This window comes from Falco punctatus (assembly GCF_963210335.1).
Source record: "Falco punctatus genome assembly, chromosome: 2".
Lineage (NCBI taxonomy): Eukaryota > Metazoa > Chordata > Aves > Falconiformes > Falconidae > Falco > Falco punctatus.
Genome location: NC_137581.1, coordinates 74880409 through 74905797, shown reverse-complemented (window position 1 = coordinate 74905797; position 25389 = coordinate 74880409). Strand labels below are relative to the sequence as shown.

General features: G+C 43.8%; 2 protein-coding genes across 12 annotated transcripts in view; both read left to right on the top strand.

Moving 5' to 3' along the window:
- Nucleotides 1–3982, top strand: part of SYNJ1 (synaptojanin 1) — a 69162-nt gene extending 65180 nt beyond the window's left edge. For 10 of the 11 annotated variants that reach the window (XM_080374697.1, XM_080374688.1, XM_080374695.1 and 7 more), the window contains one exon: nt 1344–3982. In XM_080374697.1, coding sequence (XP_080230823.1) covers nt 1344–2198 — 855 coding nt within the window. In that variant the 3' untranslated portion in view covers nt 2199–3982. The remainder of the gene's footprint in view (nt 1–1343) is intronic. The other variant, XM_080374689.1, reaches the window with a different exon arrangement.
- A 725-nt stretch (nt 3983–4707) lies between these two features.
- Nucleotides 4708–14792, top strand: LOC308058648 (cilia- and flagella-associated protein 298-like). The gene is made up of 7 exons (XM_080374752.1): nt 4708–5038; nt 6823–6990; nt 8779–8846; nt 10951–11109; nt 11598–11729; nt 13919–14014; nt 14115–14792. Exons 1-7 carry the CDS (start codon nt 4900–4902, stop codon nt 14223–14225), a joined length of 873 nt encoding a protein of 290 aa, XP_080230878.1. The 5' UTR covers nt 4708–4899; the 3' UTR covers nt 14226–14792.
- Nucleotides 14793–25389: the final 10597 nt, after the last annotated feature.

Sequence of the window (25389 nt, the reverse complement as noted above, 5' to 3'; positions counted from 1 at the left end):
TCTATTTATAGTTTGGTAGCATTAGGCCTCATCTATTTTAGAAACACTCTGAGGTAGCAGTACCAGGGATGCATGTAACTGATACTGTTGGTTGAAAAAACCACCAGAAGAGCAAATACATTGTTGCCAGCATACTTTGTTTCTCCTACCAACCAATTCAAGCTACAACTGTAATTTTTAAAAAGAAATTGCTATGCTGGATTCACTGGGGGAAATGTACGATATTCTTACTATTCTATTCCTGAGAGTCTCTGAAGCCTGTAGACTAATTCTGCATAGATGCTTAGGCTTCAAACTATTCACAATCAGTGCGGTAAAACCAAGATGTTTACAGACTGAGGTTAAGCTGTAATAATGTCACATTGTAGTTGATAGTTTTAGTTAGCATCCTAGTTCAACAAAACATTAGTTAACAGAATTTTTATGTTAAAGATCCAAACTATTTGGGTATATTAAGGTGATGTGTTAAAAGGAAAAATTTGTTTGTGAAATTTAATTCACAGAAGCTGTCTTAAGTTAAGCTTAATTTTTTGCATTCATTTAATAAGCAGAAGCTCCAAACTCTATTCTGTCAGTGTGATGACTTGAACAAAGGTAGATATTTAACCTTTTTGGACAGCTGTTACAAGGTATAAAAGTTGCATTGCTGTTTGAAGAAATTTATAAGAGACGGAATATTTTGTTTTTAAAAGATGAGAAGTTCTGTGGAAAAAATTTGGTATTATTCTAAACAATGATAACTTGCCATTTTAAAATATTACAAACTGGTGATCATACCTTCACCTGTCAAGAAGCACTGGAGATACCTACAGATGCATATGTCTACATGGAAATATCTGAAGTGCATATACTAATAACACTAATTTTTCCTTCCATTGTGATGCTTAAAGATTGCTTGTAACATCAGTGTTATAAACTCTCAAACAGTCAAACCTAGAGCTTTTTATTTCATATTTGCGCTGGGTTATCACTTGTTTAGAATACGATGTCACTTCCCAAGTTTCTTAAAGGTGGCCTTACACAATGTCCACTAGTGCTTTTGGCTAGGATTCTGACCTGCATGAAGGGAATTCAAGCTGCATCGACCGACAAGGGAGGGAAATGGTGTTTAATGACTAGTAGGCCCTTCTTCAGAGAAGGGGTTAAGAGTTACTGTTTTCCAGAAAAGCAGCAATAATTCCACTACAAGTGCATTGTGCAAGTTACAACCAAATTGTATGGAAGTTTCCGTTTAAGCCCCCAAGAGCTTCTTTTCTTCTCATAGAAGAGTGAGAAATGGGGAGTTAGTGATAATCTTAAAACAGCCAGCCATGTGATTACTAAGCACCTTGTTTTCTTTCCAGATCAAAACAAATGGAACGTACGGCTCTAAACTTGAAACACAGTTAAACAGTGACCCTTTTGAAGATTTGTCGTTTAAGCTGCTTGTGTCAAAGATGCAGACGTCTGTTCAAACATCACCTGTTCCCACTTTGAACCAAAAGGAGTTGATGCAGTTGCCTTCCGCAACACAAAGAGATGCTGATATTTTGAATACTGTAAATTGCATGCCAGCAACACCTCCTATTCCAACCTTTAACATATCCCAGGAACATAAGCGTAGCTCTCCAAATCCATTTACTACTGGACTGAACTGCACAAATCCGTTCACTGAAAGAACTCCTAATGCTGGAAACCCGTTTAGAACAGAAACACGAGAGTCTGAAATAACTTCACGTTTACTAGAAGGACGTGCTGCTTGCAATCCTTTCCCTTCTCTAAATCCCCCCAGCTGTAATACAAGCAAGCCTGCATTTTCTGTCGTTGCATCTGAAAACACTTTTTGCTTGCGAAGTAAATCTCTCATGGTAAAAAATGTACAGCCAAAAGGATGGGTAACGTTTGATGATGAGGAGGAAAATTTCAACATAAAGCTAAAGCCATCTAACAGTGTTCCAGATCTTAAGCGAATCAGTTCCAGGAAGTCAGCTGGATCTCCAGAGTTGCTGGGCACTGAACAAAATACTTTTCTTGGTTCAGACTTTAACTTTGATAATGACTGGAGTAAAAGTTCTACCGATTGCTTCTATACAATGCCAGCAAGAAGACTACCTGCACCTCCTATACCGTCACGACTAACCAGCAACAGATCCCCCGCAGATCCTTTCACTTCTTCGGCACCTAAGGTGTCACCAACACAAGATTTTACAGAAAGATAGGTGTTAAAAAATATAAGAGGTTATATTTGTTGATACATTTATCCAGTAGAATAATTGGGCATTTGAGATTATTCTGTGTGCAATAATTAATTGTCAAATGCACTGAAACTTAACTATTCATAAACAGCCACTATTGTTTGTGTGTAAATTTTGAATATGTATATATGGTAGAGCACAAAAAATTGTCTGAAATTTAATAAAATCCCGATGTAATAGTATTTGCATAGACAGAGAAAAGAAGGATGAACTACTAATCTCATTAAAATATACCAATCTTGGATACAGTTTTTGCTTAGGGAGCTCTCTCATTTCGATTCCCCTTTGTGGAATTTCAAAAAAAGAGGCTCCCTGCTGGTAGCCTCCCCACTCCCTTTTTACTGTTTTGTTAATTGATATTTATAAGTATTTACCAAAGAGCTGCCAAAGTTTGAGATTTGAATGTTGACAAGTATTGTTTAGAAGTTGTTTAATTTATAAGAGGCTATGGATATTTGTAAGGCTTATATTTGAACTTGAGGCACAACAAAAATGGTCTAATTTCAAAATAGAAACAAAACTTTGCATATTAATATATTCAATATTTCACTTTAATCTTCTGTGTCAGTACATTTCAGCTATTAAATCTTACTGTGACATATACTCACTATCATTACTTCAGAGTAATTGTTCCATATCATCCATTTATTCATCACTACTTTAAAGATACCTTCTTCAACAAATTGTAAACAACTGATACAACAAATTTCTCCTCAACCTCTGGAAAAAAATTCCCCTTGGGTTTTGAGATACAAGCCAGTCTTTTCCAGTTGCAGACAACATGGTGGAGTTGGCTTGTCCCTCCTCTTTTGCCCTCTTAGAAGAGCTTTCTTGTCCTCCAGAAAGATCTGAGCGAAAGAACCAGCAGCTGTGTTGCAACATCAGAGAAGGAGAAAGTCATCTTATGTGATGGGGCTGTCTGTTTGGTACCCTCCCCATCTACCAGACTTACTGCTGTATTTTTTAAAATTGTACTTTGCAACAGGAGAGCAGTAAGCCTCTGAGCTGAATAATGTCATTCTGTCACTTCTGCAGTTAAAGCTAAGTAAGTGTCCTTGCCCAGAGGTGCTGGTGCTGCTTTGAGGCTAGTGAAGGCTAAGTCGCAGTTCTCCATATTATGCTATAAAAACGCAACTCTGTGCTTTTATGATTTTCTAAAGCTCATGTGAAATTACCTAAAATATGGTATGCTGTTATCTTGAGGCAATTTAAAATAACGGATTTCCTTAGCTTCACTTACATATGCTACAAAACCCTGCAGTTCTCCTCACAGTGTCTTAGGCCATAACTGGTATCCGCAGCTTCGTGCTTTTATCCGGAGCTGAAGGTGTCACATTGTCGTCTCTTGGGGGACTGCAAATCCACGCCTACACGCACTGGCTTACTTGCAAACAAACCGTACTGGTTCTGCAGAACCAGGGACTGAAACACAACATACTACTAGCATTATATTTATAGTAGCAAAATACACAGTGACAGTACTAGGTTGTTTTTTTTTTTAAATTCTCAAATGCTATCAAAACATTATTTACGAAATAATTCACTCTTCCTTTAAAACAGTATAGGCATTGCCACGAGCTGCAGTTGGATAGAGGAGTGATGATAGTGAGTTTTCTATTGTGCTTTTTTCCGTTCCCGTCATTCAGCAGTACTTGTACATGTTACGCAGCAGTGGTACTATGCGCTTTGTCCTCTGGTGTGTGATTGACCTTGGTTTAAACTGTTGCTATAAACATCTGTGTGATCGGTGTTTTGGTATATTCTTACATTAGCAAAACAATTGGGGAGGGGACACACTTTTTGCTAGTGGGAGTTACATGATAAATATGTTCTTTGTTGAATATTTAATTACAGTGACTAAAACCTACTGTCTAAAGTGTACCTGGTAGGCAGCACTCCTGCACCTTACAGGAGTACGGAGATGGACAGCTGAGTACTGCAAAGATGGCAAGAGATGCTCCAAGCCCACATATGTATATATATATAGCTAATCACTGTAACGTGTATTGACGGAAGCAACGACTAGCAGAAGCTCCGAAAAGACTTAAGAATCATAACTGAGACGCTCAACGCATCCTGGCGACCGCTGTGGCCGTGGCCCTGCGGGCCGGGGCGCCCCCGCTTGCGACACGCTGCTCGTGGCTGTCACCTCCCGGCGCCGCGCTGTGCCGCCGCCGCGGCGGGCAGCGTGCCCTGGCGAGCCTGCGGCGGGCGGCGGTGTATTCGTGAAATAAACAGACCTGTCCTCGAGAAACGCGCTTTTCCTCTCTTTGTGCCGGGGGTGCTGTCCCGGGGCGCGCCGTGCCGCGGCACCGCTGGGCTCAGTGGGGGTGCGCGGGCTCTTTAAGCGTCTCCCATGACGGCAGCGGCGGGGCCGGAAGCGGAAGTGCCCGCGGGCCGGAGGGCGGGGCCGGCGGGTGGGGCCGTTGCTGGCGGCTCCGGTGGGCGCTCGGGCGGGTAAGAGGGGGCCGGGCCGGGCCGGCTGAGGCCGAGGCTAGCCGGGCGGTGCCGCGCCCTTAGGCTGGCTGGGGAGCGCCGGGCCCGCCGGTATCCAGGGACGCGGAGCCGTTGCTGAGGGGAGGGCAGAGGGGCAGCGGCTGCGCGGGCCTGACGGCCGCCTCCTCTCGCCGTGCGGGCGCGGAGCGGCCCCGGCCTCAGCCCCGCCATGGTGCGGCTACACGTGAAGCGCTGCAACGAGAGCCAGTTCCTGCTGGAGGCGGCCGGCAGCACCCGCCTCGCCGACCTGGTCCGCCTCGTCGCCCGCATCTACAACGGGAGGCTGAAGGTGCAGCGCCTCTGCTCAGGTACAGGCCCCCCGCCGCGGCGGTGGGCTCCCCGCCGGCCCGGGCCCGGCCCACCTCCGGCAGGTGTGGGGCGCTGGGGCGGGGGTTCGAGGTCGCCTCCGAGGGCGCGGGAGCCCGGCTGCCCTGGGCTCGGCCGCTGCTCGGCCGCCGGGTGCTTGTGCCCCGCTCTCCCGGACCGGGGCTGGCGGCGGAGGGGCGGGCGGGGAGTTCCTGGGCTCGCAGTTCTCTGCCAGCAGGAGTTCAGAGGTACCTCTCAGCTCCCAGCCCAGGCAGATAAGCCATCCTCCCCTAAATTTACGAGAACAGTGCGTACCCACTGGAAACGCCGAAGCATGTGTAAATTCTCACCTGCTGGTACTTTAGTAATCCTTATTTTTTGGAAACCGTATGGCTCTGAGTTTCCCACTGTACGTGGCTGAAAAGTCATCCGTTGCATGACTGAACTGCAGCATGTCCTGTCCCAGGAAGGCCGTGTATATACTCCGTGACCAGCGGTGTACCCTCCATGTGAATAGACTTCTCGTGTTGGCGCCAGGCATCCACTTGCCATGCGATAGACTCACTGGATGTACCTAAATTAGTGCTTGAGTTCAACTGAGGAGGCAGCTTTTGAAAAACATCTACTGTTTGTCCCTGCTGCCCCACTTTGGTTTGCATTGTGGATCAGCCTGGGAATACATGAAGAGATTCAGATGACACTGAGCTGAAAAGTGCAGCCCATTTACACTTGATGTGCTCCAGCCACAAATATGTATGTAGTGTATGAGGCCATACTGAGGCTAATCTGAAATTAAAAAAAATCCTGAACACAGGTGCTGTGGTTACAATGTTTCCAGCACTCACTCACTCCACAGATCTGCTGCTGTCACTCCACAGTACTCACTTACTTAGCCTTGGCCTTTCTGTTTTCATGAGGGTGCCTATATTCCCAAGCCATGGGAACAAAATTACTGTTTCTTGAGACCTGGGGTACTTCTCGTGTGCCTGTTGTGAGATGGATATGCTTTAATTAACATGATGATGGGAAAGAGGCTGGAGGGCCTTCAAGGAAAGGATGCTGTGAGGTGGGCTGACAGCTGCGTAAGTTGCTCTGAGGGGAAAGTGGTGAGGAAGCTTGTAGGCTGAGGATCAGATGCTGTAGGCTAGATAACAGAGTTAGGAAATGACATCCACACCCTGCCCGTTCTCACTGCGTGAGGCTGTGCCTTGTGCATGTACACCTCTCTGTTGTCTCAGCTAGAATTGCTTCTCGATTAGACATAAATTACCATAGAGACATTTGTTTACTTTTTATTTCGTGCTGGGTGTGAATCCGACTCTTTGGGTCTGTTGTACAGCCAAAGCTGTAGATAGTCCAGTTACATATTTTCTCAACTGCAAAGACATTGATTACTGTATAACAATAAAATATGTTTCCATTTTGAAAAAACTTGCTTTCCCAAAAGTACTTGGAAAACGGAATATCCAGTCAGCTAAAGCTAAGGAAGTACCAAAAAGAAAAAGCTTATGGCCAGCCAGTAACATGTAGGTTTGCATAACTGCAACTGTGTCGTTTGTTACATTGCTTCATATATATGTGAAATGTATGAATTGTAATATAATTACAGCTTACATATTTATATATGTGTATTTATGTACCTTATTATTTATTCCATATACTTAAGCTCTTTAAAAACTGAATTATAGGAATAAGGTTTGTCTTCATGTACATAATATGAAAGGCTTTTTTAAATGGTATGTTCTCAATAACAGAATTTTAATCTTGTTCTCTAAACACTTTAAAGAGATGGAGGAGCTGGCAGAGCATGGTGTTTTCTTGCCTTATAATATGCAAGGACTGACAGATGAGCAAATCGAAGAACTGAAGTTAAAGGATGAGTGGGCAGAAAAGTGTGTACCAAGTGGTGGAAGTGTCTTCAAAAAGGATGAAATTGGGCGAAGAAATGGACATGGTAAATCAGATGTAAATGTTTGCTTCTTTCCCTGCAGATAATCTGTAATATAACGAGGAACATAAACCCCATAATTCTGGACCTTTCACTTTTACCTTGCTGTCCTGGAAGCACTAGAAAATGAGTAGATACTAAGTAGACGTCTGATTTCAGGCCAGCGTGTTAGCCAGCTTATATTAGTTACAAAACTTGTCCTATAAATAAATTCTTGTAAAGGCAGTTGTAGATTTGTTAAGTGCTAGCTATTTCAGGAGCCAGTTTTCACAATAGATTAGGTAAACTATGAGTTAGATACTTAAGTCTTCTGTCTTGGGTTAGGACCTGGTATAGTATTGGTTTAAAAGCGTAAACAGTAGTATGTCTCTTCAGCACCTATGCTGTTTAACTTTACAACAGTAGTATTTGCAAGTAAACTCCAAAGATAAGGAAACAATTATCAGAAGCAAGCTGATTCTTCCTCTTTGATTTATTCTCCCATTTGTAAATGTATATGTAGAGTACTGTTTTTCTCCCGAGGCTCCAAGATACATTAACTGGTGGTTTTTCTAGTGTTTCTCCTTTTTTCTCATTGACTGTGACTCAGACTTACAGAACACGGTCACATCACTTTTTTTTTTTTCTGCAACTCCAGCCAAGTGGTTTTGCCTTAGCACTTGGTATGTGTTTCGAGCACTGCTTTACCATCAAGAGCATGAGAACCAATTGCACAGAAGAGACCACAGTTGTTGTCTTGCTCTCTGTCCCTGTACTTTTGACACCCACAACAGCCCTTGTTGGGTCAGCAGCCCTTTAGATGTTGGTTGCAGGGCAGCTCAGTTAAAGAGGAATCTGAGTAAAATAACTTGGTCTTAACTTGTCATACGCAAACAGCTTACTCCCAGTGTCTTATTTTGGGGAAGATAATTCTTCTAACACATTGTCCAATTGAATTTAAGCTTCTGCTGAACTTTATTAAGAGCTTATATCATAGCTAAAAGTTTTCCCTCCTAACTGTATTCTCGGAAATGGCTGTCTCATACGTAGGCATGCAGACAAAGACTGTCTTGTTTGTTGTGGTTGTTAGCAGTGTTGGGCCTTACACTGAAAGTCTGCAAGCAGCTTTAGCGTAAGGACAGTACCACTTGTAGTAGTTCTCTGGCATTTGTTTGTTAGTGGGAGAACAGCTTTGTAATATTAACGAAGTTATGACATTGAATTGTGTCTAAATGTGGGCCAAAGCAAATACCGTCAAATGATGTATTTAATCAGCTGTGAACACGATTTAATTGGATTTTTTGTGTTTGAGGAGAAGTTTTTTAAAACAATTAAAGTAGATAGCTATGTATTTGCAAAACTGCAGTTGATGTCAGATTGTGATTTTACTTAGACAAAGGTCAGAAAACTCCAAGCTGTTGTCCCTGGTTAAAGCACATCTGCTGGTACAGCCCCCAATAGTTGTAAGTACATCATGGGAGAGATGTTTTTGATTGCGGAGGGTATGAGATTATGGCTGTTGCTTTCAACTTGGTACTTTTGCCCCACATGAAGTTCCAAATACCAGTCAAATGTCTTTGTGGAAAAGTAAGTTTGGCGCTGTCATGAGGAATACCGTTTTGTTTCTTAAATTAGTAAGAAATAACAGCAATGAACTATCAAACTGGTAAATAGACTGCAACTTAGTAGTGTCTGTCTTGCTTTGTGATTTAACAACATTTCATTTGCTTACAGTAGAGAACAACCTGGACAGGTTGTTTGCTTGGTTTCTTTATAATAAGTCTAGGCTATTAAATACGTGTCTCTTATTTTTAGCTCCAAATGAAAAAATGCAGCAAGTTATAAAGAAGACAATAGAGGAAGCCAAGGCATTAGTCTCTAGGGTAAGTTTCCTAAAGTAGCCTGTGGTCTGTGGGACCTCCTTAATAGGTGCTGTCTAGTTGTGCAGCAGCTTAAGAAAAAATAGACTTTTTTCAGTGCAAGGGCTGACAGTTTTCGAGTAATATCATGGAAGTGATGTGTATAGTGTAATAAAACCTGACATTTCTGTTAATGATTTTCCTAATGGCTTTTGGCAAGCTGGTTCAACAAGTTAAGGAATCAGATATTAAACTCCAAGTGATCACTGGCAGCCAAGACCACATTGAATGATTAAATCACATTTAATTTTATCCACACGCTCTTGATTTGCTATTGATGCGTTCTTTGGGCGAATGCTTGTCATGTTTTCTGGTGAAAAATTAACTGCATTCTGCGGTGTTCATGGAATAAACCAGGTTTTGCTCGTTAACGTAGTCTTTTGAGTTTTACGTGTAATTAATTGAAAAATGTGTTCTAATCTCTTAGATTAGGCCTTGGTTTTACAAGCACTTGGACCTGTGCTCAGTCCCAACAAGTTTGGGTATTTAAAGATAAGTGTGAGGGTATGCCCCTATGTCCCAATCTGTAGATGCTCTGCGTTCTGTCTCAGCTTTTGTATAACTTTGAAATGCAAATTAAATAGTATTTATTACCAGATTTCTTTTTTGTAAACATCTGTAAGCAATTTTCTTCTCCCCACCCTTACAGTTCTGGGAACTGGTATGTGTGGAACTTTAAAACAGCCTTAAACCAGTTATGGAAATGGATAATGTTACTGAACTTTTGGTGTTGCCTGTGCACTCGAATTGGACTTACTGGCTGTTTTGTTGCTGATAACGGTGTCATATCAGTCATTTGGAGTGAGCAGCTCAGTGTTTCCAAGGGCCCCGTGGAGGCAAGCTGAGGAGCTGTCCTGTCACCTGGCAGCACTCAGTGTGTTGAGGTGCAGCAGACTTTTCCTGAACTGAGGCATGATTTCAGCCGAACTGTTCTTAGTCATAGCAAAATTACACAAAATGAGAGATGTTTCAGATTAAAGCTTCTGGACTATAAAGATTTTCTCGATAGGCTTTTTTTTTTTTTTTTTTTCCTGTTGGATTGCCTGTCATCAGCTCTGTTTCTAAACAGGGAGGAAATCAATAATGCAAAATTTTACTTCTTGAGTCAAAAATATCTGCAGATCTGGTCTCCACTTTGCAGGTCTTCCTGGGTGAAACCTCTAACTATATACCCTGTTGTCAGTTACAATAAAAAGTTGCAAAATTGATGCCCTGCATGCTGACTTACTCCCAAAATTATTGCCCTTCATTGGTGAATGAAGTTAAGGATAGTTTGGGAAGTGGTTTGTTAGGTTCATCACTTTACAATGATGGAAGTGAAGAAATATGCCAGTGTATTTTTTTAAAAAAATAAAAGTTGATTATCCGAGATTGAGAAACCAATTGTACTTGCCGGACAATTAGTTTTAAAATGTCCACAAGGAGGCAACATTCTCTTACTCTCTTTATAAACCTTGTTCCTTAAAATATTGGAACTGGTAAATCTATAAGCACAAACTTGATTTCTGCGCTTCCAGATGGATCTTGGTTTTCCTCTATCTGTTGTGATAGGGTTTGGAATGATCTCAAGTATTTGAGATTACAGATCTCTGCATAAGCTGTGCAATATGCCAAGCTTTACTCTTCTGCTCATATTGTGTTCTATTTTTTTGCTCAAGTTTTAAGACCCCTTCTCTAACCTTCACTTGAATTCTGCTGGTTTGAATCTTGTTCATGGATCACAAATACTCAGAACAAAAGACTCCCCCATCCAGTTTCTGTGGTCACATGTGTACTTGTTCAAATGCCTGTATCCCAAAGACATTTGTTACTAAATACCTCCTGCACAATTTAGTGACGATCTCTTCCCACCACCCCCCCCTGTGTAAGCAAGCTAAATGGAAGGGGCAAAAGTGGAGTGCTGTGTTCAGAAGTCAACATTCAAATGAGAAAATTTGTGGCTCTGATATCTTTGTGCAGCCAGTCACCTTTGCTCACATATCCCACTATTGAACCTTTGAACTGACTACAAAGCAAAGGCTTTCTGCATGTTTTTTTAAATTACCAATGATCCCTGTCTGTGTTTCAGAAACAAGTTCAGGCCAATGTGTGTGTTAATATGGAGATGGTGAAAGATGCATTGGACCAGCTCCGAGGGGCTGTAATGATTGTGTATCCAATGGGATTGCCTCCACATGATCCAGTTAGGATGGAGATTGAAGATAGAGAAGACTTGTCTGGAACTCATGTATGCAGTAAAGTATTTGGATTATATGTAGTGCCTGGGTTAACTATGTTTTATGTTCTCCGTTTTATCAGCGAAGGTTGTTTTTATTTGCATAACAAATTCTGTTTAGTATTTTTTCTGGTAGTTTATGTAAAAGCACACCACTAGCTTAACTGGAAGGAAGAATGAAATCGATTTCTAATGTTACATACAAAGTTCAGGTAAATCTGGGACTCATTTTAAATAGCTTGTCATGTCTGTCTTATGCCAGTATTGAGAATTTATTGCCCTAAGTGTTTATGTTAGATCAGGATTGAATGGAATATGAGCAAAAATGCTGTCAATTAGTATGAGGACAGAGATGTAGCAGAAGTGTAGTCTGAAATTACACTGGCCTTTCTGTTAGGAATTCCAGAAAGATTTTCCCAGAAAATGTTTCTGGATTTGAAAAAAGGCAAAAAACACGCACACACCCCACTTCACCTTGTTTGGTTTTTTGTTTATCAAAGGCTGGACTTGAAGTTATACCAGAATCAGAAGCACAATTGTGGTGGGCAGGAAAGGAGTTGAAAGAGACAAAGTTGCTCTCCGACTATGTAGGCAAAAATGAGAAAACAACCATCATTGTCAAGATACAGAAAGTAAGTGTTGCTGGGAGTTTTCTTTACAAGTTACTCACCTTTGGCTGTCTAATTCTCTGTGGGGGAGAATTTTCCATAGGTGTATAAAATGGATTAGATTAGTTCCGACTTGAGTGTCAAAACTGTACAACTATTTTAAGGTTTTAGTTTATTATATTCTAAGTTTTTCTTTAGTAATCTCTTTGCCTGTCAGTTAAATACTGTAGATGCTATTACGTGCTCCGTAGCACTTTTAAAAAGTACAGCAAGGAGGTATTTAAAAATAGATGAAGTGCAAATTGAAAAGTTAAAAAACCTCAAGTGGCTCTCAGTTTCATCTTGGTGCAAGAGCACTGAACAGACCCAGTCATTCAGTCTGCCCAGTTTTTCTAATTGTACTTGTGAATGTTTTTCTTTCCATCACCATTTTTTTCTGGCCCTTAAAAAACATTTTTAATGTTTTGTGCATATGTGGTGTGGATACCTTTCACCTCTGTTTTAGTCTGTTCTGTGTCTGAAAGGCAGTGTCTGTAACTCAGTAATTTTCTGCCAGTGATGTCCTGAGTCTCTTGATGGCAGGTCCTCAGACTGTTTCAGTTGCCTTGGAAATGTGGACATGTCTCTCTTTTTTTGAGAGGACACAGGTTGTGCGAGAGCCTGACCTTCCACTTCTCCAAAGTGTTAAGTGAGCATTCGCTCGGTGCTAGAAGGAAGAACAAGCTGCTGGGCCCGTACCACCCAGTTGTGCTGTTGGCAGCAGCTTACTGAAAGCTTCCAGCTGAACTTTTTTTAAAGAAGTGAGACTTTCCAGTTGTGAGATGTGATGAAGCAGATGAGGCCTTCTGTATTAATTTGAACACAGGTCTGAGTCATCCTCCGGAGTAATTAGCTAAACTGAGGCAAAGTTGTCCTGCTGCTTCTCAGTTTATAGACCTGATGCTTCAGCAAAAGCCAGTCGTTAAACGTATACTGGTGTCTGACACAATGGTCATATTCTTGCAGTATCATAATTAGTACCAAGCTACTGGGACTGTTCATTATTTTTTGGACAAAATGATTGTGTACTAACTGTGCAGTTGTGTTCATCGGTGGTGACAATGCCATACTCAAGGAAAGAATGTTTGAGGTTTCAGTTCATTTTCAGAGCTTTGGCAGAAGATGCTCACACTGTTCGTGTGTCTGTCTGTCTCTCTATAAAACCACATTCAAAGGGTGCTTTTGTGAATGTCAAATGTCTTTGAGTGCTTGCCCATAGCTCAGAATTACTCTGGAGCTGCATTTCACTTCCATGTCAGTGAGAGCTTCTCTGCCACAGAAAGTATTGAGGTTTATGGCAGATCTTATTATCTGCAGGTGTCTGTAATAGGATTCCTGAAAAATAAGTCAAGTGATTTATGTGTTTGTCATTTAGAAGAACAGAATTGCTTTCTTTTTCCTATCAGGGTGACTGAAAAATTGTTTGACAAATCAACAGCCATTGAGGTGTTAGGCTCCCAGGAAAGTTGTCTTACTGTTTAATTAGTTGATGGGCCTCTTCAGAGAATGCAGAGTAGTATGGTGGTTTTCAATCTGACAAGAGATGCCTGCATTTTTGGGTTAGAGAGCTAAATTAAACCACCTCCGACCCTTTTTGTTCCAGAGAGGATTCACCATCTCCTTTCAAACTGTTCTGTTTGCTATTGCTGGCAATAGCTGTCGTCAGCTATTTTCTGCTGTGTGCATTATTTCTTCCATAAGGACAGTTGCCTGGGGGGGTGGTGTGTGGGGAATATTTGTAGTAACAAAATTTCTTTTATCTGTAGTGTTTTGTAACTGCCTTCCTTCCCTGCTTTACTTAAGTCATGTGCCATCTTGAGTTTGTATTAGCAGGGGAGCTGAAGATGGATGGACCCATCCCAAGACATCTGGAACGACCTTAAACCAAAGATTTATTATGTCTTTTAGAGGAGTATAAGTAAAATAAACTCAATCCTATTGCTACTTCCATTGATGTTCACAAAATTGACAGCGTGATTCAGATGCTGAGATGAAAAAATAATTCTTACTTGAATGCTGCAGAAGTTTTTCAACTTTTATTTTCCTGTTCTGAGGGACTTTATTAAATTTCAGAAATCCTATTGTCTGAAAAAAGATTTTGCTATCTTTGCATAGCAACTTCTCTTCTGTATCGCAGATGCCATCATAAATAAAATTTATGATTTCCCTTTCAGAAAGGACAAGGAGCTCCAGGGCGTGAACCTCTGATTAGTCATGAAGAGCAAAAACAGATGATGCTGTATTACTACAAAAAGCAGGAGGAACTTAAGGTAACAGTGTCTCTTTACTGCATGTGAGCTGTGCTGTTGCAGACACTAACTGGAGGTTATGTTATTTACTGCCTTCTTCACCTGTCTGTTCTGTTTACAGAAACTAGAAGAGGATGACGATGACTCATATCTAAATGCTGAGTGGGCAGACAGCCATGCTCTGAAAAGGCAATTTCATGGTGTAAAAGACATCAAATGGGGTCCAAGATGAAGCTTGGCAAACACCTTTTTGCCACTTTAAGCTGTTCGGTTGATACATTTATTTGCAACAAGGAGTTGTGTTGTGTGCTGTAGATCCTTCTGACAAAAGAAAGCTGATGTTGTCACTTGTATAGCAGGTACCAGTTTTAGCCTTAGGTTTTCAATAAACATTTACATTTCTGTGTAACTGTAACAGCACTTGTCCCTGCAAAGGATACGATCAATCCTGTTGAAGTTTGTTATTTTATTAGAAACTTGTAATTTGAAATACTAAACTATTTTATAGATAATATATCTCATAGATGAGCACTAGAATGTTTGGTATTGATTTGAGTGGTCTTTGTACTTTCTTCCTGATTCTTGCATTTCTTTTAGATGGTATGGTCTGTAGAAGATAATTTATTTTGTAAGAAATCAGTTTTCCCAGGCAAATCCAGTGAAAGTTAGTTATTTTAATAAATGTACTTGTTTGCATTTCAACATAGCTAATCCCAAATTATCATTTTTAAATGAGTTGACCTCTTAACAGTTGTTTAAAGGAAGTATTTTTATATAAACACAAATAACACGAAAAATCCTTGTGGAATGCTTCATTTTCGTTCTTCTGGTTTAGTTTTCATTGACACTGGAAGCCAACCTGTTGATCTCATTCAGTTTAACAAGCTGTTAGCCATGATACTTTACGTAAAGACTGACAGAAATCTGCTTATGAAAATATTCATCATTTGCAAGTAGCTTGGATACAATAAGCCCAAGTTTAATAGGGCAAGATCTCTAACATGGAAGTACTTCTACGATTACAACTGGATTAGAAGCATTTCGTTTCTAACAAATCAGCATTTTAAAATGAGAATTCATGAAATTTATCAGAGAGTGTTTCCACTATATGCTTGATGTTTAGGATCCTTTACCGTTTCTAAAATGTACCATCAGTCAGTTCTGGGTTCAAGACCAACAAAGCAAATGCTAGTAGACTTGAAGTAAATGTTGTGTCTGTTTTTGAAGGAAGGATTCTGATTCAGGATACTGTATGACTAATGGATAATTAAATCTCCAGATTTCTCTGTGTTTAGAAACAAGTTGCTTGAGTTTTACATATTTAAACTTCTGTGTCCTTAAAGGAGATGCTTTTCTATGGAGGCAGATGTGCATCTTCATCAGGTTGCTGAGCTGATAAGCCAGGGTGCTCTGAAAATTCTGCATGAGGATCAATGGAGTGTTTTAAAAAGAGGTGAACTGACACCTCTTGTGGGCACTCACAGGCGACAACTGAAGTGGCATGTTCATTCACACCCCAAAGCAGTTGTCCCTATGGCAGCAGGGAGCTGAGAACACCCACCTTTTCAGTTCTGCAGCACAGAAGGGACAGCCAGCTGTGGATGTTGGGTTTGTTGCTTGCAGTAGACTTCAGGATACCAAGTTGCCCCTGCATGCATCTGCTTCCTTTCCACCTGAACCAAACTAGATCATGTTCACAAACTACATCAGTCTTGAGAACAGGCAGTTGCTCATCAGCACCTAGTTGAAGTCAAATTTTAATGTGAGATCTCTTTCGCAAATGCCACATTATGGCACTGTGGTGCTAGGGCTGCTCAGCAGCTCTGGAAGTCAGATGGGTTATGTTTGCTCTCTGAACTTACACCCGTATTTGACATTTTTCGTTGATAGTTTTTTTTGGTCTTATTCATGTCCTAATCCTCATGTCAGGAGGGCTCAGAGGCAGAGACACTTGAAAACATAAACATCTGAGATGTTAACAACTAGAAGCTTCCTGCCTTGCCAAACCTGCCAGTGCAACAAGGTGGAAGTAAATTCTGTGGTCATTGACTGTCCCCTAAAAATACCTGGCTGTGGCTCTCCAGATTCACAAATCTCAATACTTCTGACTTAAATCTCTCTGCTTGCTTGAGTCATTGTAAAATAACAACAAGAGAGCATTTTGCTTGTCATTTTCTAATGATGAAAAAAAAACATTATATCTAAATATTAGTATGGTTGAAGAGATACTGATCAAATGAAACTGCAGTGTTTTCTGAACTCGCAGCTGGAAGATTGAATACAGAAAAGAGAATTAATGCCATTCAGTGAACTATGAACGGTGCTTTTACTTAAATCACTGATTCTTTTAGGAAAGTTTGGTGTTAGTTTTTCTGGAATATCAACTTTTAACTTTTTTCTTAGAAAAAAATTGGTATTTGGGATTTTTTTTAAGTTGCAGAACTTCAAGTATTTTTTCGTTTCAAACCTACTTGGAATTATTTCTATGCAGCAAGAAAATAGAGTATGTTTTAATAGAACACTTTGTTCTACCACTTCGTCAGATGGAAACTGGTATCCTGTACAACTCTGGAGATTTTCAGCCCTTCCCAAATATGAAAGCTTTTTTCCTAATGTGATCCTTCGCTGTCATTGGGTGGAGTAAAGAAAATCTGGAAGTACTTAATTTCATAATATCACTGGCATTGTAACCCATGGTGGTATGGCAGATGTTCTTGATCCATGACTGGATTTGGGAGCACTTGGTGAAATCATTATAAAATCATAAAATTCATTGATATATTATAAAGGTGGTTAGTTACCTAGCTCCAGCTCCTCATAGTCCTACTGGCTGTAAGAGGCCCAGGCTGCCGGAGGTGTTGCTGTGGCCTTTAAGGGGGCTTCTACAGATAGACCACCTCTCCTCTGCAATGCTCTCCTCAGCGCTTTCACAGGGGTGTGTATGAATGTTGCCTGAAGTTTCAAAAGAAGTTCTGCCTTGAAAGTAATTCTTTTGGGCAATTATATACATATATACACACTCCTCAAAAAATCGAATTACTATTTGTAGATTAATAACTTAGGATTGTTGCACATTTGTTTTCCTCTTTTCCAGCAATGTTCTAAAATGTTTAGGTCCTTTTGGCAGACAGAAAAAATGTCACCCTGTTTATGAGTTTTTAAAGCAAGTTGTGTGGCAGTCTGGCACGTTTTGTGTCCAGGGGGCAGTTATAACCTGGTGGTTCCCAAACTGAATTCCTCCGGGAATCATATTGTTTGCTCTGCTGCTTGTGACAGTGCTTCCCCTCCCCAAAATCTCACCTCTTCTGTTTAACAAGCTGGCCAAGGACAGCGAGTGTTGGTTGCTGTGTGGTTTTCATCCACCAACCTGGGAGCGAGATTCCTGACAGATGGACTTGCTCATAAGCTACCTGAGGTGGAGATCCACTGCAGGATTGGGGGTTGCAATGTGACCTTACCTCGCGGTGCTTGTTTATCAGCATTTATGCACCCTGGAACAATTTTGTAGCAGGAGTACTTATTTGCCTGCTCCTTAATGTTTGAAAGTAGCTTTTTTTAGTTAGTTAGTCATAACTGCATCAGCCTTGCCAGGATGCTTCCCAGATGTTTTGGATCAGTTATAATGAACGCTTGAAAATATCCAACTGAATCCTCTTACAAACAGAGCTTTCATCTTAGATTAGTTTTATTCTGAGGAGTTTATTCTGTGGGCTCCCGGTCCTGTAAATAACTGAAATCATCATTGGCTTTTGGCCATTTCATTTAATTTTCTTGATACCAGGAAAGTTCAATAGCAGAGGAGGCAAACTGAAAATAGCATAAGCAGTGACGTATTTATACTCCCTTGATCTCGCTCGTTAAACCCTGCTGCATATCCACGGCCGCAGGTAACTGGTTTTCCATGACAAAACCCTGACGCTTTGCTAGTGCCTTCCCAGCAGAGTTCTTTCTGCAACTGGCGTAGGAGGAGGAGGACAAGTCATAGGAGCACAAGTTCTACTATCTTTCCAGGACTTGTTGAGAGTTATTGTCTCAGTGAAAAAGAAAGTTTTAAATTACCATTATACGGAGGATTCTGAGGCGGGGAGGGTTTGAACAGGCCCTTTGATTACGGTGCTTGTAACATTGTTGTTTCCCCTCTAAAAATGAGGGAAAAGCAGGTGTAGGAAGGAACACAGAAAAAACCTTTGACTGCTGCTCTCTGCTGTAATTGGCCCTGTGTTCTTTCGCTGAGAAAACTGTCTGTAGGATCAATGCTCTTTTGAGTTCTCATGACAGCATCTGTAGATCTGCTGGATTCATTTATTTGGCTGAAATTGAATGAACCTACTGGAAAAAGATGAAAGAATACAGGAACAAAGCAAAGCCTATAGATATTTAAATATCTAAAGAATGTGAGAATTATAAGATAGGAATACCACACGTAGGTTTGCAAATTTGCCAAAGCATTTTATCTTTCTTCTAAACTGTTTTATTTCTGGAAGTTTGATAGCAGACTTGCCATTCCAGGGGGAAAATTCATTCTCTATCAAAGGATATACACAGCGGAACATTGCTAAAATGTTTGTTTTGTGGCCATATCACTATCCTGATTAATGGAAATCTGCATTATGTGTTGGTGAGGGTTGCTAATGCTGTTACAGTCCTTAACGTGCTATTGAGGTTTCCTTGAACAGGAGCGTGGGAGGAGGCAAGGCATGGGCATTTTGCTCTGTGTGGACGTGGCCCCTGTGTTGCTTCCCCCACCCCAGAGGTCAGCTGGCTCCTGAGCTGCAGGGCAGGTGCTGTCCCTCAGGCCACTGCTCTGCCCCGGCACGCTGCCACCGCTCCAGGCTTGCCCCATGCCTGCCGGGGGGGGGGGGTCTGATATCTGCATTCTGATATATTGTCCTATATCATTTTACCATGTGAGGGTCACAGGCAAAAGCCACCGGGGAAGTGGAACTTGGCTCTTGTACTGGAAGGTCTTAGAGCAGGGTGAGCCCAATATACACAACATGTTTTAAAACACTCTGGTGACGTTTCTTGGTTATTTTCCCTCTCTGTTCCCCCCTCCTCTGCCCACAGACCCTTGTGCTCTGTTGCAGGTTTTCTGAATGGCAGGAGGGGGCCGCTGTCTGTGGCTGTGGGATAGGGTGGCTGTGGTGGGCTGCCATTGCAGTGGGGTGACCCGGTCCCCAACTCCATGCCCAAGGTGGGGGTCCAGTATGTGGAGAGAGCTGGAGCCACCGCTTTTGGCAGCGCTGACATCTCACCAGGGTGCAGCTCTTGTTCCTGCTCAGCACTGACAACCACGGGAGCCTGCCAAGGTCTGGCATGATGGGGCCAGAAAGAGGAGGACACCCGCCACCGCTGACAGCAAGGTCTCCCTGCCAGCAGACGTGAGGATTTCCCAGCTGCCAGTGACCTCCTGAGCCTGTGCGCTCTTGCACGCTGGTGTTGGAGGAAGGTGCAACAAATTGCATCTGCCCGCCTGGCTGTCGTCGGTGTGCGAGCCGGGAGACACCACCAAGAGCACGAGCTGGCACCTTTCCTCCGGCTGTTCCCATCCTCACCTGCCATCTCTGTGCACGGGGTGACAGGGTGGTGGTGGCCTGAGGCACCCGTGGGCTGCCCCCACCTTGTCACCCAGCCCCAGCCGTGCACCTGTGCTTCACCCAAACCCACCCGCCTGCCCGCGTGGGGGGCTGTGCGTGTCCCCAGGCCACGCTGTGGTGAGTACGGGCTGTACAGCAGCTACAGCGGGGTTGTGTTGAGAATGAGGAAGTTTATAGCAAAAATAGGAAATCTGGCACTTCCTCAAGGGAAAAGAAAAGGTAATTATTGTTTTATTCCAAGGGTTGTGTTTGTGAGAACAGCTCTCAGCAAAGGCTGAGTAATAGAACCAAGTACTTACGATGTTGCGGTTAAAAATTGGTGTGTGGGGACTTTTTTGCCCTGAGAATCAACATACAGCTGTCACCCACGTTATCATGTACGGGTCTGCAGGCACCGCTGCAGAAGTGGTGTGATATTTCATACCACCTCTGCTTTGCTCTCACCCAGGCGGCAGCTCCTGCTATTTAAGGGTTCAACCCATAATGGTCCCCAGCGCAGCGGTCAGTTATGAGTTTGCAGCTCTGTTTTTTTCCTGCATCTCCCTCCCTCAGAAATGTCTTGCAGCCTCATTCAGAAAAGGACATTTCACCTCCGTCCTGATGAGGGATTTTTTTGGAAACCTGGTTTTAAATTCTTTCAGCAGATAGGCAGGGTGCTTGGAGCTGTAATGCAACCAAAAGGGTGGAGAGTGGCATCGTTGCAGCTTCAAAGGCTGGCTTCCAGGTGCAGGGAGACCTGGTCACAGGCCTGTAAAACAATGTAGGGTGGGAGATCTCCGGAGGGGTGCTGGTCCTACCGTGCACTTGGAGCGGGGCTTCGATCTAACCTGGATCCAGCCTCAAAACTAGATCATGTTGCTCGGGGTCCTGATTTTTCAAAAGAAAAACTCTTCCATTGTGACTGGACCTGCCAAGGTTTCTGATGGATTTTTATCTCCTGTCTGGTTTACTGCATGAAGAAGGTGTGAACCCTGCCTGATGCTTTCGAGCTCTTGCTATGCCAGCAGAAGAGTGACTGGGCACTACTGTCATGTCCTTGGGTCTTAAAAATGCACGGTCTTAGAGAAATGCAAGGGTCTTAAAGAGTGCGGGGAGTTGTATAGGGCTGGGTCAGAGCTTGCCCAGTGGCTAGCACTCCAGCGAACCTCTACAGCTGTAATTACTCTGCAACAGGGTTTATTAACGGATAGTCACTAATGTACCCTGCCCACTGCCGCTGGATGCATATTGCTGAGGTGCCCTGTGCATCTGAGGGCATGTTCCCACCCAGGCTGTAACTGGGATGTCACCAGAGCTGTTTGTAACATCAAGCTGGGATTTGCAGCTTTCTCCATGAGAAGCTGCAAGTCTGCCATTTCCTACAGTGCTGAAAAAGGAGTTTTTTGCTACAGTTCTGGGCTGACTACATGTTGAGGCTGGGCTGGTTTTTTTCCCTCCAGAAATGAGAACATAAGAAAACAAGTCAGTCCCCTAATGCTGAAAGCAATCCTTGGAGGACTTGGTTTGCCAGCGGCATCTCAGGGTGCCTGGCCAAGGGTGACCACTGTGGGGCTGCCACCCTGAGAGCAGGGGGGTGTCTGTTATGGCAGGCATGTTCGGGGGCTGGCAGGAGCCCCATTTTCTCTTCTAAAAGTGACGCCTGGCAGCAGAGCAGGAGCACCCCCAGCACCACTGAAACCGCGCTGGGCAGCCCTGGGCATACGAGGTGCTGGCGTGGGGCTCTGCAGGCTGCACACGTGGCGGGGCCTGCTCCCTGGCAGAGGAATGCTGTTTGCTGTGCTGCTTTCATGCTGCAGGAATCTGGTGCTCTGGCACTCAGATCCGCGCCTCCTCTGAGGACAACAGCGCTGCCGCCTCGCTGCTGCCTTGCAGGGTTCGCTCCAAAACTCACTGGAGAGTGACCCCCGTTTGCTTCCCGGGGTCTGAGTGGGCTTTGGGAGGCCAAGAGAACCCACCACAGACGACATCACAGGCTACGTGAAATCCCCTGCCTTGGCCTGTGCTTGAATGCTCGGTCGCCCAGCCACGCCCCTTGCAAAAAAGGCCCTTTGTGGTCATTTATCCCTCAGGCTCCCCAGCGTGCAGATGAAGCCAACTGGACGGCTTCCACACCTGGTTTCGCTCCTTTGCTCCTTGCTTGCACACCTACAGTTTTGCCTTCCCAGGTTGCCGCAGGCTGTGCCCCCACCCCAGCCCTGCCTGCACCCTCCTCCCCTGCTGCCCCGGGCACCCCCGCGCTGCCCACCCGCCACAGGTGCCTCCCGAAAAAGGGCTGGGGTGGCGCCGGGGATTTTTGGCCGCAACGTTGCACAAGCGTCAGCTGCCACACCTGAGTGGCTGCCGGTAAAGGTACCGGTTTCGGAAGGATTTATTTACTGCTTCCTGCAACCTCACCCAGGGGTTCCTGGAGGTAAACTCTGGGTTGTTTTAAAGGCAGGAGTTAAACCAGCCACACCAGGACTGCACATTGCCTTGCAGCAAGTTTAGGTGTTAATGCTAGGTCATGTAATTTCCAAATGCACGTCACTCCCCTAGCTGTGAATGTAGCATGAGCCTAATAGTTACGGCCAAACAACTTGCAAGCTCCCCTTTGTCATGTTTTCTTCTTATGCTGCTCTTCTGGGCGGTCGCAGGGATTTTACTGCTGAAACTCCCTCCTGCTGCCAGCCCTGAACACCCTCGCCGCCTGCTGCTGCTGCCCTGGAGCAGCCTCCTCAATGATGTTTCTGCCATTAGCCTGGAAATGAAGGAGGTACCAGCTGCAGCATTGCTGCTTCTCGTTTTTCCAGTGCACGCATCCCACTAATAATCAGCCACATCCAATTGCTTCTTACCATTGCTCCTGTTCCAGTAAAGCAGGAACTGCCACTGGCACGAGCTGGGCTCGGTGTAGCCGCTGTTTCTCTTTAATGGACACAGTCTTTTCCCATAAAATCGTGCTCTGTGTGGGCTTGGGTCAGGTAAGTATGTTCCACATTAATTTTCTGGTTTCTATGCTGGATGCTTTTTCCGCAGAGGGTGTTATTTCAGAAAGATCAAAATAATTCGGTGTCCGTTTCTCAGGTTTTAACTTGTCTGTTTTCACTCTAACTTTCAGACCTGTGAACAGTGAACACCTGTGAACAAGGTGAACTGCTAATTGATAGCTTTCCCCAATTAGACTGGGAAAGTTTGCGAAAAAGAATAAAATAGCAATGCAAACTCAGACTTTAAACAACTCAGTCAAGGGAACACTTCCTGAGTGAAGCTCAACCTCCTGGTCTGGAGCAAAAGCTGCTTTCCCCATCCTGCCGAGTAACTCCTCATGCTGGGGTGCACGATCAGGCTTTGTCACCATGTTTGATGATACATTTAAACAGGCGCACACTATTAAGCACTTTTTTTTTTTTCTCAAAACACATTCCCAGAGGCTGCAAAATGCTCCATATTGGGAAGCAGGCTCTTCTCTGGCACCCGTGGAAATCTTTTACTGCCTGCCTACAGCCTGTGGTGGCAAGCAGGGAGGAAAACCAGGAGGGAATCAGATCTAAGTCATTTACAGGCAGCTATGCAAAGGTAATGGAAAAACAAATTGCTAATCTTCACTTGAATACAAAGGATTTTTTTCCTCCAAATTTGCAAAAGTAGATGAGAGAACTAGGAGTTGGGAAAAGTAGACCATCTTGCAGTTTTACTCCAATGAAGGGACTAACCCCTTAAGTTACAGACTGGTTTCCGCTGGTCTGCTGCCACTTCCGTTGCTTCATCACCAGGAATAAACATCCCTGTTTTCAGCTGGGAACCCCAAAGCAGGGCTATCGGATGGAAGATGTGCACGGATGAACAAAACAAGAGGGAAAGGACCTGTGGTGCCCATTGGCAGGACCAGAGGCAACGGGCACAAAGTGAAACGCAGGAGGTTGGTTCCCTCTGAACATCAGGACACACTTTTTCACTGTGAGGTTGACCAAGCACTGGCACAGGCTGCCCAGGGAGGCTGTGGAGCCTCCATCCCCGGAGATACTCAAAAACCACTGGGACATGGCCATGGGCAACCTGCTGTAGGTGGTGAGCAGGGGTTTGGACCAGATGTCCTCAACCTTTCTGTGATACTGTGGCCACCCCTAGGACATGCTACTTCTACTTAAGCTTCAGCAAAGTGTAAGTCTGGTGGAAAGACTCACTCCCAGGTTTTGTTACGGTGCCAGCTTCAGGACTAAAACGCCGTGGAGGCTCACAGGATGAGGAAAGCAAACACAAGAGATTTTAGTGAGGATAAACTGCCGGACAGGTAACTTCCAAAAACAGACCAGCTGGAGATCAGCTGAATTGTGGACCCCAGGCTCTTCAGAGGGAGTTTCACGGGGGTTAGTGTTTTGGGGAGGCAGCTGGATCAGGGCCCTGTGCGGGGGAAGGGGCAGCCCCCCGCCCCGAGCCCCTGCCCTCAGCCCTGCTCTCTGTGTGTTGGAGCCCAGCCCACTCTGCAATTGACACACGGCCTCTTCTGAGGGTCACCAACAGGAAGAGAATCCGTTTTCGTACCGGTACGGTCTGTCAGCAGGGGGAATTGTTGGGATGTAGATCAATCCCCCTTTCTTTCTGACCGGGAAATGGGTGGCACCTGCCCCCGTGAGTCAGGAGGAAGGAGCCGGCCCCTGACCAGAGCTGTCCCACACCTACCCACAGGCCAGCAGAAGGAAAACCTGCCTTCCTCCAGCCTCAGGACAAAGGCACGGGGTTTTTCCAGACCAAACCCTATCCATCAATATCGTGCAGTGGCACAGGTTATGATGACTTTCTAATGGAAAAAGGAAGAGTCGAGTCCCCGTGGGTGTGCAGCCAGGCTCCTGGGCTGTGCCAAGTGTTTCATGCAGTTTCCCCATGCCATGGGTGACCTCAGGTCTTCGGCCACCTCCTCAGCCCCTCTTCCTTCCGCTGATCGGATGCTAACTGCTGCTAAGATTTTTCCAGTTGAGCACGGGATTGCACTTCCGTCATTTGAGCAAGCCCCCTTCCTCCCTTTAAAGTTTTCCCATGCTTAGTTTGACTGTAACTGTAAGAAATGACAAGTCATGTCACTTTTTTTCTTTCCAAGTGTTTCATACTACATCACGATACCTAGGCACGCAGCGTCTGAGCGGGAAAGCACAATGAACTCATGAAGAGTATTACCAATAGGAAGTGACATTTTTCCTGCCTTTGTTCAGTGAATTCCCTACGGACCACAGCTAAAGTATCGGAGACATTTATTTAAAGACAGGAAGGTTGCTTTTTCAGCTTAGATACATTTCTCATTTAATTTTCTGTGCAACAGAAACCAAATCAGACTAGTCTGAATAATTTTCAAGTGAAGATTGTAAGCTTCCAAAAAAATCCCGAGAATATAACCTTCAATCAAGTTCTGGCTCTATCATGCTTTAATATCAGAGAAATTAACACAGCATTTCACTTACTTAGGAAGTTTTCTTAGTATGTGTCAACTTCAGGAGTCTTTTATGAAAACAGCCATTTTCAAGCTTGGGCTTCACAGATTTGCCAGCTAGCAGCAGAGTTACATCTTGGGCAGGTATCTTCTGATGGTTGAATGGTGACCTTTTCCTTAACAACCAGGCTGAAAGTCTTGAATGCAGACTGATTTTTGCCCTTATGTCCATTCCTCAGCAGTGCATTTCCTCCTAGGGCCAGCCTTACCTGGTGGCTACGTGCTTTCAAAAAGAAGGGGTACACTTGGAGAGGTATTGTGAAATCTCCCTACACCAAGGGTGCCTGACTTCAGGTGCTGCTGTGTTAGAATCAAGAGGAATGCTACAAAGGAGACTA